The sequence below is a fragment of the Seriola aureovittata genome, chromosome 22 (assembly GCF_021018895.1).
Source record: "Seriola aureovittata isolate HTS-2021-v1 ecotype China chromosome 22, ASM2101889v1, whole genome shotgun sequence".
Taxonomy (NCBI): Eukaryota; Metazoa; Chordata; class Actinopteri; order Carangiformes; family Carangidae; genus Seriola; species Seriola aureovittata.
The window spans coordinates 2868757-2885158 of record NC_079385.1 but is presented as its reverse complement, the minus strand read 5'-3'; the positions used below and the strand labels follow the sequence as shown (position 1 = coordinate 2885158).

Below are 16402 nucleotides of genomic sequence, written 5' to 3'. Positions count from 1 at the left end.
AATTCCCAGCATGCATTTCGACTCCCGGGTATGCCACTCGTCTGCTGCTGCAGCCGCATGTAAACATTACCCGGATACTGCTGTTTACAAACATCTCGTGTGTTGCTGTTTGTGAGTTAGCATCGCTAATTCCGGGTGGATAAAGAGGAGGAGGATGGAGATTGAAAATGCTCAGCCATATTTCTTTGGAGACATCGGTGAGTATGAAATAAAGACAACATGGCCGGGGAGGCTGCCACTTTCACAGAATTTGACCTAGTTTGACAGCGGGTAAGCTAACGTGCTGTCCCCGGCGTGTTGTGTTAACTGTAACGCGCTGTCAACACTGTACTGTGGATAATGTAATCTGCAATTAGCCTTAGCCTCACCTATGAATGGTGCACTGATTGTACTACATTAACAGCTTTTGCAGTAGATGCTAGAAGATAGCATTACACATATGCGGTGCTTACAATGTAGAGTATGGAGAGTAATCCTCTAACTTCAATATGTTTCTGTCATCTTAAAATATGAGTTGAATGCTAACAGTGTGGTAAATACAGGCTCTTTTGCTAAAAAATTAAGACTCCTTTCTTTAATTTAAGGACAATTGCTGGAAGTGACAGTTTTTTGCGTTAGTATGTAGCATTGTCTGTGTTAAAGTTTATACTGTTTACACATTAATTAGCCACCGAACACATAAGCAAATATATGTACATATATTGAATTTTCATATATGTCCATACATGAAAAATATATATGTAAAAATTATATATAAAACCTAGAGATTGGAACAATTTTCATTTATATGTCTAGCCCATACAAGTTTGTCTGTTTATGTATGTATGCTTATATTGTAGACATATGTTACATAAATATATATCCATCCCAGAGCCTGTCAATATATGTCGATATTATAAACAGTGGGATCCAACAGTCAGAGACCATTTTCCCTGAATGTGAAGATAGATTAATCTATAATAATAATAATTAATAAGATAAACATATATAAGAATATATACATTTTATCTATACTCTGTTTTTTTAATAAACTTGCATATATGAATTAAATATATATCACAATACCTTATAAAATTCATCATATACATATTTTGTACATGTATGTATGTACATGTACAAATATTACTATGTGTATTTCATCAATGTTATAAACTTATATCTTCATATACTGAGGATGTAGGCCTATATATGTGATAATATTATATCCGACTATAGGTTACAAACATGGCAACATCACTCTTGATATTGGGACATACATGTCATACGTCATATTTCTGTCATGTTTCTCTCCACATATAGTTCAGACTGTTAGTATTTGGACAGTTACTTTTTTTTTTCTTCAGACTGTGCTTCAATGAAATAACAGTCTGGATACTAAATTAAAAGTTTCAACTTTAATTTGAGTAGGTTTATGTCACTATTGAAAAAACTGTGTATAAGATATAACCCAGAGCCCTAATTGCAAGACAGTAATGACAATAGTGAAGACCTGGAAATAATCAGAAAGTTCAGGGTCAGATACATGTATTTAGGTTAATGTAATGTTTCTAGGTCAGCAATCAAATATAAGCTAATTTGAGGCATTGACCAACTTAACTCCTTTGTACAAAAGCTCAGATTTCCCTCTCTTGTATCCACTGAAGCTTGTGTTCAGATGACGCTCAGCTGGATTTGATCCACTACAGAGGCTCATTCAAGTAACTCAACTTGCAGACAGTGTTGGCCTGTTATAAATAAGGCTGTGCCTCAGGTTTCCAGCAGATCAGTGTATGCAAGGAGATGAACAGGAGACTATATATGTTTTGAGGTTTCTGTGCAGTGTCTGACCCTGTTCTCCTGCAGGCTGCTGGTCAGAGAGAACAGAGGTGCACAAGGCGGCGTCTCTCGGCCAGGCCTCCCAGCTACAGCACCTCATTCAGAGCGGAGCTTCAGTCAATGTCGTGGCAGTGGACTCCATCACACCACTGCACGAGGCCTGCCTCCGCGGACAGGCCCAGTGTGTCCAGCTGCTGCTGGAAGCTGGGGCTCAGGTAAAAGAAAGACACAGAGGGGAGTTTTCCAGAGTTATTAGACCAACTGAGTGAATGAGGAGAGGAAATATTATTTTGTGGGAAGAGGTTGGATATATATATATATATGTCCCATGATGCATCTCAGGTGGATGCGAGGAACGTAGACGGCAGCACCCCGCTGTGTGATGCCTGCTCCGCTGGTAGTTTGGAGTGTGTGAAGCTCTTGCTGGAGCACGGCGCCAAGGCCAACCCCGCCCTCACCTCTCGCACAGCCTCCCCTCTCCATGAGGCCTGTATGGGTGGTGAGTGCCTCAGCGCACCTCACATGCCCTCTAGTGTCTGTGGAATCAAGTTTACCCAGTCTTTAATGGCTGATGTTGGTTTTTATGACACAACACTGCCGTTTGTGTTTCAGGTAACGCAGACTGTGTGAAGCTCATGATTACCATGGGCGCTTGTCTGGAGGCGTACGACCTTTACTACGGGACCCCGCTGCTCGTGGCTTGTGTTAACGGACACATAGACTGTGTCAAAGTGCTGCTCAATGCAGGTGAGTGGAAACACAAACTGCATGACTTTAAGTTTGTCTCTTGCTTATATGTTAACTGCACTCAGATTTTTGAGGTCACATGTTAAATCCAGTCAGATGGAAGATGTATTTGTGGGTTTTGATTCCAATTCTTGTGAAAGTGGAGGACAGATTAGCTGGTCTGTAATAATACCTCCCTCAGCTGACACCATGGTACCAGGCACCAGGTTAACATGTGGCCATACTGAGTACTTTGCATGTTTCAGTCTGTTTAGTACAAATTGTTTAAACTAGTGGTTCCCAAACAGTGAGCCGGGGGCCCACTGGTGGGCCACAAAGGTATTGCGAGTGGGCCAACAAATCATTCGCAAAACACTACAATTTTGTTGAAAAGATGTAATAATACAAAAAAAATATATAAATAATGTTTTTAAATGTTAAAAGGCCTATCACTGCGATAAGCCAAAGATATGAACTTTTATGTTGTCGCCGCCGGACGACATCGTACACTTGCTTGCTATCTCAGTCTGATTGTGCACTAACAGATTACATCCATGGTAAAAACTGGATTATCAACATCTAAGCTGGTTAGCAACAAGAAGACTTAATATGAAAGAGAGTCAAGAGACAGATGGTGAATCAAGTGACCAGTGACCTCACCGCCAAACAAGAAAGAAAAATGGAAATTCCTATATGTTTCCCCAGCTTTCAGTTCAGTCCTGAATGTTCGATCATTTGTTCATTAAGATAAAATGAGCTCTGAGAATGATTTGGTCTCCATTTTGTTACAGGTTGAGATGTGGGTGAGATTTTGACATGGGCTTTGATTTGTAAAAGGTTGGGAATCGCTGGTATAAACTGCCCAGTTTTATTACATTAATTTCCTACCTCACTAGCTTCATTTTTTCAGTGGTCTGTGAGAGTCAGGAAGTTGAATCCTGTATGAGTTAGGTACAGTTTTTTGTTTTGGGCAAAGCCATGTTATAATTGTGTCATAATGCAGTTGCAAACATGGACAATCTGGTAAACTCGTCATAGTCACAATATTAATATAGAACCTAGACCTGCTTTATAATCAAAGAACACATGGACATATACCTTTACACTATATGGGACCTTTAATGTCCTTTTCTGTTTAGGTGCTAAAGTGAACGCTACCAGGCTACATGAAACGCCGCTGCACCACGCGGCTAAGAACATGCGGCTGGAGATGATTGAGACGCTGGTGGAGTTCGGGGCCAACATCTACGCCAGAGATCATCACAACAAGAGACCTGTGGACTACACCACGCCGGGCTCTCCCTCTGCAGTCTGCCTACAGTTGTATGAGAGTAGGTTGTTTGCAAAAGTCACTGCGGCGTGTAGAAATAATCATTTTGATTAGCCTGTTTGTGTAGCTGCCTTTAAACCAATACAACAGTGCAGTGTCAATGTAGCATCAGTAGATGGCAGGCAAGAATCATTATTCACCTCCAGGAAGTCTCACATCAATGACACCTGTTGTTTACCATGATGCTCATATGTACAGTCGGCCATATAAAGGTTAGACACTGTAACTGATGCATATGAGAAGGTGATGATTAATACTAAAATACAATGAATAATAATGATAATGATAATAATAAACTTTATTAGTACAGCACCTTTCATACAAGACATGCAGCGCAAAATGCTTTACAACAAAAACATTACATGCACCAAGACTATAGAAACATGTTAAAAATCTTAATGTAAAATGAGATGGAATAATATGTTAACAACATAATACAAACAGTAAATGAATAAAAAAAAGTTGAAATGGATCACATAGAATGACTTATAACAGCATTTCAAAGATGAGCTCCAGTGCATAATTGCAAATTTTCTGAGCTGGTTTGAAGTGAAGAGAGAAGTTTTAATCTTTCTTTTAAAAAAACTTAGTCAGCTGCTTCTCTGATATCTACAGGTTGTGTGTTCCACAGCTTTGATTTGATCCTGATTTTCTTACAGCTGTTAGCGGAACCTTCAGTAAAGCAGCAGTAGATGATCTCAGTGTTCTTGTTGGTCTATAGTTAACAAGGGAGTTAGCGAAGTAGCTTGGTCCTCGCCCATTAAGGCCTTTGTATATAAGGATTCTAAATGTAACAGGAAGTTAAACTGAACTGATGTGGTCTCTCCTCGTGGTTCTGGTTCACAGCCGAGCCGCAGGGTGTAAAACGAGCTGAAGTCTCTCAGTAAAAAGTGCGTTACAGTGATCGAGGCATGAATCAGTCCTTCAGTATCTTTTTGATTTATAAATGGCTGAAGTTTAACTGTGTTTCTAAGGTGGAAGCATGATGTTTTTGTCGCCTTGTTGATGTGGGAATGAAGCTCAGATCTGAATCTAAGATAACACCAGCACTTGTAACCTCACATTTAATCCAGGTTATTGAACAGGATTTCAGTTTTGTCCTCATTTAATTTTATTTATTTATTGCCAGAAGACAAGCAGACAAAGGTAGAAATACTTCCAAAAATCCCATATTTATTATTGAAAGAATTAATGATATACTTTTCCAAACACCATAGTTACATTTTCCACAGCAATGACACACATCATCCAGTTTTATCATTGTGAAACATTAAGCCACGTTATATTGAAATCAAGCATCTAACCCTTGTTTTCTGTCCGCAGCCTCTCCCATGAGTCTGCAGCAGCTCAGCAGGTTGGCCGTGAGGAAGAAGCTAGGCACCAGAGCTCTGAAGGTCATAGGTCAACTGGACATACCCAAACTCATCATCAGCTACCTCTGCTATCAGTGAGAGCTCACCTGGGAGGAGGAGCTGCGTCGATGCTCAAAGAGAGAGAGTGGAAATTCACACCTCTCTCTGATTTAACAGTAGATGTAAAGGTTAGTGACGAGCACAGCTCTCTCACGTTTTCACGACTCTACTTTCATTTCAAGACTTGAAAGCAAAATGTAAATGTATTTAATGTGTTTACACGCACACTAACAAAATGATTTTATGTATGTTAAAGAATCGCTATCATGCAAACACTTAGATTTTAAACGACCTGAACAGGAACTCTTGTCAGTCTGTGGAATATACAGTATGACTATAGAATATCACTTCAGCAATAGATAGATGAATAGATAGATAGATACTTTATTTATCCCCTAGGGGAAATTCATGATCAATGCAGTGGTTCCTACACTGGCTTATAGAGGCAGAGGCAACATTTAGATTAAACGTCCCCTGTGACGTTTTCTTGTAAATAAACAAACAAGCTACTTCTACATTATTCACCTGAGCTCGAACAAAGCCACATTGCATGCTAACATCCATTTTCACTAGCTAGCAGTCCTCCTGTTCCCTGCTCTGCCTGCGACAGGTCAAAAACTGCGATGCAGGTAATAGCCATCAGAATCAATCTTTTTAAAAATCTCGCAGCTGATGACATGATAGCTCACAGTTTTCTGGGTATCGTAGTAATGCTGCCAGCGTTGTGTAGTTGAAGTAGAAATAGTGAAAAAAATAAATAAATAAAACTTACGAAGCTCTCAACACAATCTGAGAAATTCAAGTATGAGCTGACCTGGAGCATTAAAGTCAGTATAAGATAATCAGCTTTAGAAGTACGGGGGTGCCACAACAAAACAATTCATATGAACAGATACTGCTTTAAGAAGTTTTTTGGAACCACTGCAGTGATGGGCTGAGCAGAACGATTTGGGGAATTGGGGAACAACCCTTGTGCCACAGCAGAAGACCATTATTGCAGCATGGGGACGCCCAAAGAAACCAGCATGTCAGAGTTTTCCTCTCCTTGCACAAATCACGGCAGGCGATCAATGACTTTAGACACATAATCTGACGCAGCGGCCATCTTGAGAGGCAGATAATGTAGGCTGCTGCAGATGTTAGCAGGAGTTTGTTCTCGGCTGTGATTGTGATTTTTTTTTTTTTTGTTCACGCACAAAAATCAACTGAATGCAAAGTGGTTACAACTTGAACTTACATTCTCACTGTCTTATTATAAATAGCACAAATACACTGTTTCTTGTCTGCAGCCACACCGGACTGTAAAACAGTTCATGTTGATATTGGCACATTCACTTAACAACAAATAAACAAACTATTACCTAATCTGTTTATTGATAGTTGGATATGGACACATGTAATCTTAACTATAAATCGCAGCTATACAAGTCTTAAATATCATTTAATAAGGTTTGTCATTTATACAAAACAGATTACATACTATAATTATTTACCTAGAGATGAAAGTGACTGAGCACAGGGAGAGGGAGAGGAGAAATGGCATTGTTTTTGGCAACAGAAAAGATGAAGATTAGACACCATTGTGATGTCATCATTCAAAGGGGGGTAGTCACAGGAAAATCCCCTGATGGAGTCCAGACCAATGACTGTATAAAAGATGGATGGCGCGTCTCCACTTCCTCCCATTGTGCAAAAATGAAACCAAAATATCTACGAGTGCTGCCATCAAGTCTCTGCAGTAATGATAAGGGGGTGGAGCTGCAGTATCAAAGCCCCACCCATACACCTACTCCACCCAATTGCAAATCAATCACAGCTGTCTATCATGACGTTACATTCTGTTTTATGGTATCAAATAACTAATTAAAACCAAACGTATGAGAAAAATGAACATTTGAACATACATCTGCTAACATGGAGGGGGCGGGGTTTATGGCCTATACTGCAGCCAGCCACCAGGGGACGATGGAGATGTTTTGGCTTCACTTTTAGGGAGCTGCCATGTTACCCATCTTTATGTACAGTCATTGGTCTAGACAGTGGTGGTGAGGGGTTGAGCAGCAGCTGAGGATGTCCATGGATGTGATGTGCAGCAGGACTTCTGCAGAGGTCAGAGGTCGGGCCCATGGACACTGGTTCCGATGAAAACTGGAGGTGAATGCGGAGGAGGAGGATCATCAGGCTTGCATTGAAATGAGAGATGACAAATGTGATTGGTTGAAGTGAAAACCAACCCTCAGTCAGCTGAGCTGGAAGTAGGGGGGGGGGGGGGGGGGGTGTTCCTGGATTTTCTAGGAAAAAGCCAGCATGCCTCTGAACTCGCAGGTGGACCATAAATACAGAGACTAACTGTGCTCGCTGAGCATTCCTTGGATACCTGAAAGTAAAATGTCTTTAGGAATACCAAGCAGCTCTCGGGGTGAAGTTCTCCAGATGCTGCTTCGCTTCATCTCAGATTCCTGTTATTCAAACCCCCAAGCCTGGCGACTGCCAGTGTTTGATACAGACACTGAAGTATCCTGGCTGCCTATTTATAGCCTTGTGTCTGTTGCTGCATTAAATCTGCTCATAGATACAGAGAGCTTAGTCGGGTCTTGGTATTTGTAGAGGGAGGTGCAGGAAGTCGTTCGTGAATTCCACAAAGCGCTTTAGATTGATTTACTGGCTCTGTTCAAAGTCAACGTGACCTCTTTCAGAAGCTTCATCTTTAATTTATCCATGGAGGTTGAATCAGGCCAAACACACACTTGAAGATAAGTTGAGGATACAGGGTTTGTCTGTGGGTAAATGCTCATGATCTCTGTCTCTGTTTCTCCTCAAACACATTTACAACAGTAAATCAACCTTTGTTGTTTTCTTTTCTCTTAAACAATAATTCATGCTCCCTCTCTTACAGTGAACTGAAATTTCAGGACGCTCTGTCTGCTCTCGTGTTGAAGCTGCATTTGATGCTGCACAAATAAAGTTTCACCCACAGGAAATAAAAACTTCAAAACAATAACAGAGTTTTTGCTGAGACATCTCAAACCAAGGAAAACCACAGCATAGTGCTGTTTATCCAACTTCCTTATTTGAGTCTCACTATGAGATTGAATTGAAACATTAGGAAAGGTACACAGCACCTTTATTTAAATCAGTGTTTTTCAGATTTTTGTTTAACTAAAAATATGTTTTTTTTCATCACTGATAGAAAACTACAAGACACAAACAAGAAAGCTGGAGTTGCTACGTGCTCATGTGTTTCCACAAATTGTTTTTAAGTCGCGGCGTTCTTTTAAGAATAAGTCATACTCAATAGGAAGTCGCTGACTCTGATGATTGGCTTTTGGCTGTGTTTTGATGTTGCAAGGGAATCAAGAGGAAATCTGCTACATAAAGACTACTGCAGGCTACTTCCTGCAGATCCATCGACCACTGCGAGTGGAAGAAAATCTTTAAGTGTGAAATCGGCAAATATGGAAGAAATCAATATCGATACTTGGCAATGACATGACAGGAAGTGAGGGGTGAGAGCTCATGGTCAGAGTCTTACACCTCAGGCCACGGGGGTGCCACTTGGAAACTGATTTTCATATTGCGAATATATACATACAGCAAATCTTACAGTGTGTTTTCACTTTGTAGAAATACAAAGTGAGTGTCGTGGTAAATGGGGTGAAACATGCAAAAACACTGATATAGTCCTTTTAAAACAGCAGAATAGAGGTGAACAAGCGCTATAAAAAGCCGAACCCTCTGCTGAACTCGGTCTTTTTCCTCTCTTTTCCCTTTCTTGATCTATAACATTAAACACAGTCCACGTGCCGTTTACTGACGTCAACCTTCAGGATTTTCTAGGTGTCTAAGTTCACAATTTTCAAAACCTCTTGCCTCTGTGTGGAGCTGCCAGCGGGCAGTTACCTCGCACGGCTTTAAAGAGCAAGAGGCCGTCTGTCAGCTCTCCTAGACGTCTGCACCTCCGTGTTTATTGTTTAATGACAGATCTTTACAACGCATTCAAAACTAATACTTCAAGCTTGTGGAGCTGCATCCAAATCTCTCAGTTCACTCTCCTGATTTGGCGCTCTCCCTAAACGTGCCCGAGCTGCACGATGCTGGCCTTAATATGAAGCTTGTCTTGTGGGCCAAATTGTGGGAGTTCATTTAATCAGAATATAAATTCCTATAAAATAATCTTCCATCCTTAGAAGGTTTTTGGACTAGTTTCCTTTCCTTAAAAAAAAGGCATTATAGTCTTAGCCTGTAAATAATCCCGAAGCACAGATCTCTCCTTCTTCATATGGAGCATTCCTTTTTAGAGCATTATAAAATATTTGACCCCGATACAGATGGAGCTTGTACTCAGGGCTTAAAATAACCACTACAAAACACTTGAAGTCTACAGAAGGGTCTGGAAAGAGCAGAGAGGAGGGCAGGTATGCAGCGTATGTCCAGTTATCTAAGATGAAAAACAAAAACTCCAAAATAGGAATGTTGGACTTCAGGTTGAGCAACAGAGCGGTTGGCTTGTTGGGAAACTTTCCTCCCGGTTCGTCATATTAAACGGTGCCGGCTCAGTTTAAGTATTCTTATTAAAGTGAATGAAGTCAGGTTTAATCCGCTCTGATGTTCAGGACACACTGATTTATCTGTTTAAGGTGCTACAAAAAGCTGTCGAATCATCCCACGAAATGTGTCATAAATATTTGTCTTATTGAACTGTACAAAAATGTTGATTTATTGAATAAATTGTTCCATTGACGTGTTTGTTGTTCTCGTGTTTTTGCATCAACCTGACTTTCATTCAAAGGACATTTACACATTTTTTTACATTCTAGCACCTGAACTGTGTTTCCTGTCTGCTAAACACAAACCAAGAACAGTTCATATTAGTTACTTGATGCTGACAACACAGCTCTTCCCTCTAGCTAACTGGTTAGCATTGTGCTACATGGCTACATTCCTTGAGCCTCAACTCTTGATCTTATGTCAGGTTCTCCGTTTCAGATTCATGTTGCTCTTTGAGTCCACTTGGTGAATGTGTTAGGAAATGTTTGCATAGTTTACTAACTAGTTAGCTGCTAAATGCTCCATTATGTTCATCAGCTAATTGCTAACTTTGTCTGACTAATGTTTCTGGATGTTAGAGCGGTTCTGCTGTAAACACAGTAAACAGCAGCCTGCTGCGTCTAATGAGAGCAGTGAGACCGTGAGTTGCCATCAAACCAAAACAACGAGCTAAAAGATACTAAAATGCTCTGCAAAGCTCAGGGGAACTACAGTCATGGTTCATCGCTATGAGCAGCTCCTTTCACACTGTATGTAGTCATCTGAGCCATAGTTAATATAATAAATATTCATTAAAGCTGCTTTAAAGTGATAGTGTGTGAGGTGCTGGTCTGTAGTCTGCTAGTTTAGAGAAGCAGCAGGAGCACCGGCACAGAAGCTGAGATGTGCTGCTGTGGACGGAGTCAGCATTAAAATGTATTTTAGCCACATATACACTGACTCACGCTCAAGCCACCTACTGACTCAAACAGCTGATCTGCAGAGTTATACAATGCATGCTGTAGGTGTACTTGTGCATAGGAATACGGTAGTTCCGAAGCAAATGGCAGATATTATTTTTAAGGGTAAAATACTGTTGTCCCCGACCACAGCAGCTCATCACTCAGCTTCTGTATTGGTCCTCCTGCTGCTTCTCTAAACTGACAGTGCACTGATCTGAACCTACTGCAGGTCATACACTTGACTATGGATAAGTACTTCATCCAACCCCACGTCAAATAACCTGAACTATCACTTTAACACCTTTTACTCCACTGATTAAATGCGATCAGGCAGCCACCCATGACTGTATCAAACCCATTTTAACGAAAATAAATTTAAAATACACATTATGCTACAAATTGTAGTTTTTCCTTAGTTTTATTTTTAAGCTTGGTCTCTTTACACACTCAAACGTGTTGGTGTAAATCGTGTGAGCTTGGCCCAAGTATGCTGCATGCTGATTGGCTCACATACACTGACAAGATTGACTCATTTACTCCCTAGGGACTGAAATTTGGTATCAAATGACGAGGTGTTTTTCGAAGTTTGATACTCAGTCCTAAGCTTAGATGCCTCCTGTGCTCCTGGTGTGTGGTGGATTTGTCTGTAAAGTTTTAGTGCAAGTTCTGAACGTGATCAAATGTAAACGTCTGCTGATTTTATCATGAAAATTCATTTGTGAAATACTGTTTTTTAGCCGTTAAAGTTCAAATCATGACTGCAGGTTGAGGAAAGTGCCTGTGTCCTACACTAAGCTCAGTTACTCTCACTTACCACTAGGCTGTGCCACAGATAAAGAAATGATTCGTCAGCCAGATGCTTGTAGTATCAGTGAGCCAACACCAAACTGCCCCCCCCCCAAGTCAGCACCACATGTGTTCAGGCCCAGAGGGCACAGAGAAAACAAGCTCCTGTAATTATGGTCACTCTCCATCTTGTGGCTAACTAATCAGAGCCTGTCAGGAAACACAGCTCCCTCTGTCTCGTGAGAAATTGATCTTCCTCATTACACCATGAACAGACAGGGGATCACTTCCTGGCAGAACAAGAGGAGAAGAAGGAAATAAATTAAAAAAAAAAAAACAAGGAGGGTAGATTGTGGATTTGAGGTGCAAAGCAAACAGGAAGTGGGATCAGAGAAAAACAGAGCTGGATGATGTGATGGTCAAATGCTCCTGTCCCAGTTAGACACTGCAGACTGAAGTGAGCTGCACATACATGCCTCAAGCTGCACAAAAAGTTCAAATATACTCACTCACACTTACTGTAAAATCATGTGGACATCAAGATGAGTTCAAAGCAGAGAATCCTGAGTGGAAGAAAATGTATGATTAGCTTCCATTAAGGCTAATTACAGTAAATTCCTATGTAAATATACTACATTACATATATGACAATGGGAAGTGAGCTACAACAGTGTATAAATCTGAAGTGAACATGGCGGGGTGTTAACATAAGTGTGTGTGTTCGGAATGGGAATGGCTCATAAGTGGGGTGAAGAATGGATCTGATTTAGTGTCGTTAATTAAATACTGAATATATCATCAGATCATGACTCTGTTGACCACAGCTACATGAAAATGTAATGTTAAACTGTTCATAGAGTTCATGGCATTGTTCAGTAGCTAATTGTTGTTGGAACGCAGTGTTAATGAAAAGGAGGGGTGGATAACCCTGGCTTAAAGGCTTGCACACTTATTTACATACTAGACAGAGCCAGAGTGTTTCAGCTGTTTCCCTCTTTTTACAGCTACTGAGGCGAACAGTCACATGTCTCATGCTTAACACACTGACATGACACCGATATCAATCTCCTGATTTCACACTTGGAAAGAAGGAGAAAAAGGGTTATTTCCCCAAATGTTCAAGAATGAGCGATTTCTTTAAAAACACCAGCTGAAACTCATTAGTTAATTTTAATGTGACATATGTTCTACATACTAATTTTTCTCTGTCATACCAGGGATTTTCTGAGCTTGTCCGCAGCAATGGGATCAGGGTCAATCCAGCCAATCCATTTTGTTAATGATGGGTATTGGTTGATCTTCCTCACTGAAATCTGTTGAAGTCCAGCTCAAACTGCGTACTCCATGAAAGAAAGCTGTGATGCTGGCCATGTGTTCTTAACGACAAACATGTCGGCTTTTAAATCCAAAAACATTATCATCAGTATTAATGGTTTTCTAAACCCTGTACTGGTGAAATCCAAACTTAGATTCAATTAAATGTAACTTTAATTATTGCTAATTAATCTAATTTCACTATCACTATACACCCACTGTTTTTTTTTTACAGATTTGAGATGAAAGGCCACATTCACTGATTGAACTCAACATTGTGGCAGTGGGTTATTCCAGTTTACTTTATTGGTTTGCAAGGCAGTGTGTAATTACAAATCAAAAACAAGGATGAAATTATATATATATATATATATATATATATATATATATATAATTATACATTATACATTATTCTCAGAACGTCATTCAACATTTAGCTTCATAATATCTGAAGGATAAGATATTACTCTGGGTTCAAAAGTGCTTGTTTGTGTTTAACTTGAGATCTTGGATTCCCATGCAAGCTCATTTTTAGTATCATAATGCTATGAGTCAAATCTGTGTTCCACCCGTGACCGCCTGCTGCCTTATCAGGATCTGAGTCTGAGGGAGGACACTTGGTCAGACTAAACCCTGTTTCATCATAAATTCCATAGAAGAAGAAGTCAGAGACCCACCCACATACATGTAAACCCAGAAAACGCACAGCTTGTAAATTAGAACTTGGAGAGAACACAGCGAAGCGTTTTGGGGAAAACAGATGTAGGTGATTAACACTATGATTATCATACTTTATTGATTCCACCACTAAATGAAAGACTTCTGTACGCCGGGTTCTTGCTGCAGTTAATTGGTTTCAGCAGAAGTCCAGAGGATCCCAGTCAGTCGGAGTCTGGCCTCCGCCCTCGAGTCTGCTCACACACACTTCTCATGAAACAGGCGGCTTTGGTCTGAGAAAATAATATTCACGTGTGTCTGGAAGTCAACACCCAAGGTTACACACACACACACACACACACACACACACACACACACACACACTGTACAGGGACACTTGATGATGAAGCCATCTGGATGTATTTTCTGAAGGGAGTCCCCCGTCCCAGAGTTGCCTCAAATATAGAGCCGTTCCACTGTGAAAGAAGTCAGCAGACCTTTCTGACTTCGTTTCAGCTGCTGTGACGCATGATTTCTAAGCAGTAGCTCACTGGACGGCTCACTCTCTTTCCACAGAAGTTCCAGATGATCTGGACAGTCACAAGGACTGGTCATCGTTCTGCTTTCTTTCTGAAATATTATCTTATTATTTCTTATTTTAATAGGAAATTGCTTGTACCAGTTGTGTGTCATTAATCCAGGAACTGCAGAGTAGTTTTAAATCCCAATCCTCAATGGAACTGGGCATATAATATAATATAACATATAATAGTTTTCGTTCTCTAGACGCCACCAAACCATTCACTTCTGTTGAAGCCCAAATTACAAATTTTTAGTGTTGCTGTACTGTATCATTGTGATCTCTAGACACAGGGTCAGTTCACCTTGGTAGACTTGCAATCAGCATTTGTACAGAGCGCAAAGTAAATTGTGCAAATCTTTGATGTTGACTTACAAATGTGTGCTACACTGGCCAATAGCAAACTGTCTGGACAGTGCAAACCAGTGGAAATGAGAGTTCCATGCTCTGCACAAAGAGGAATAGCTTGTAGACAAGAGTCCATGATACAAATACATCGCTTGAGTAGTATCGTGCTGTTAGTGAAAGTGTAAGCTACTGTTAGCCCACCAGCTATATACTGTGCACACCAACACTCTCTGTAGGCCTGTGTAGTCCCTTCCAGAACCACCTGTTTCATGAGGATAGAGATAAATGTTGCTGTGCTACTAGTCTGACCAGGAACCTCGGTTATGACTGCTGCTTCCACACAATATGGAGCTTGAAACACGCTCGCACCAGAGGCAATACTAAGCACCCTGATCACATTCCCAGTTACACACATGCACACCTGGAAGCCGCCCAGTACGACCTCAGTCTGACCTGCTGGCCACTTCGCTCAAGGGCACGTCAATAGTGGTAATGAAGCTTTAACTTATGAAAGCCTCTTTGTATTTTAAAGGAAGAAGTCTGGATTTATTTAAACATTTTTGAAATCCTATTTAGTTCGAGTTAGGTCTAGTGCTACTTGTGCACACCTTTTAACAGTGGTGGTGGCTGATTGGTCAGTTACTGTGATATTTATTGAAACACATTTTAGATGTTCCATAGCAACTAAAATCACTGCTTTTTAAATGTAGGGTAGATTCACTGATCACAAATGTTCTGCTTCACACCCACATTCTCACCTAAAGCGTCTCACTTCATAGACAGTTTGACCTCTTGACCTCTGTACAGCTCCAAAACTGGAGCAATGCAGGTTAAGCGCTTTGCTCAAGGACACTTCAACAGTGGTAATGAAGGCACTGCTCTTTTAATTCTTCCGGCCAGATTCACCCTGCGGCTGCTCCCTGTACAGGGCAGATTCTTCATTGAAACGTGTTTGTTGGAGAAATAATGATTAAATGGAATCTAAACTCAGTGAACTCACAGTCATTTTTCAAAGGATAAACAATCCTGAGAATGAGTTGACGTATTGTCGTACCTGGAGGAAGCAGCAGCAGGGAACACAGCCTTCTTAAAGATTAGCTGGCTGTCACTCGTCGGCCGTCTGTCTGAATACCTGAAGGTGAAATGTGGGCGTCCTTTACCAGGGAGCACACTCGCTCACCCTGAGAAATCAGAGGGGAAGCATCTGAATAGACTGCATAACATCTGCCTGTTTGCACTCAGTGTTCTACTGTGCACCTCGCTCTTGTAGTTCATCAAAACCAAATATTCATGTGGCAGCTGAAGGTGAGGCAAATGGGTTGTGTAACTACCCTGAGAAACTGTTATACAACCTATGGAGTGAAAAAGACACATCTCTGACAGTCAGAAACTAATCTAACTGAATGTGCTGCAATGTTCCAGTGTAACTGTCTCTTTATTGGTTTTTTTAACCTAACCGTTAAGAGTTGATTCAAGAATAGATATGATCAGACACATTTTTTTTTTAATTCACTATGACCTTTAAGCAGCCATAAACACAGATCTAATCAGTTACAAGCATTTTTCGTCTGCTGTAACCCCACAGCCCGATTAATTAATCAATTAATAAACGTGATGTTTCAAATGAATTGATCTGAATGGTTTTCTGAGTGGATGCTGTTTAACAATATTTATTATTTGAACTGCCAGTGTTTAGGTCAGCTTGGTTAAGTTTACATTTGTAACACTACCACTTGGTGGCAGTTGAACGTTGCAACTATTTACTTTTAGCTAAGCGATCTATTTCAGTCTTACTGTATCCACCTAGCTATGTTTATTCATTATTTTAGCTTATGTTGACTATTTCAACTATTAATCAATTACTTTTAGCTATTTATCCATTGTTTTACTTAACTTAATTATTCATACATTATCTTTTAGCTCACTTAAACCATTTATTTTAGCT

At 40.4% G+C, this 16402-nt stretch overlaps 1 protein-coding gene across 1 annotated transcript; it reads left to right on the top strand.

Annotated features, from left to right (window-relative positions):
* Positions 1-24: 24 nt before the first annotated feature.
* On the top strand, positions 25-10023 carry asb13a.2 (ankyrin repeat and SOCS box containing 13a, tandem duplicate 2). Its single transcript, XM_056367961.1, has 6 exons — positions 25-197; positions 1843-2030; positions 2158-2314; positions 2428-2562; positions 3681-3872; positions 5195-10023. Exons 1-6 carry the CDS (start codon positions 155-157, stop codon positions 5320-5322), a joined length of 843 nt encoding a protein of 280 aa, XP_056223936.1. The 5' UTR covers positions 25-154; the 3' UTR covers positions 5323-10023.
* Positions 10024-16402: the final 6379 nt, after the last annotated feature.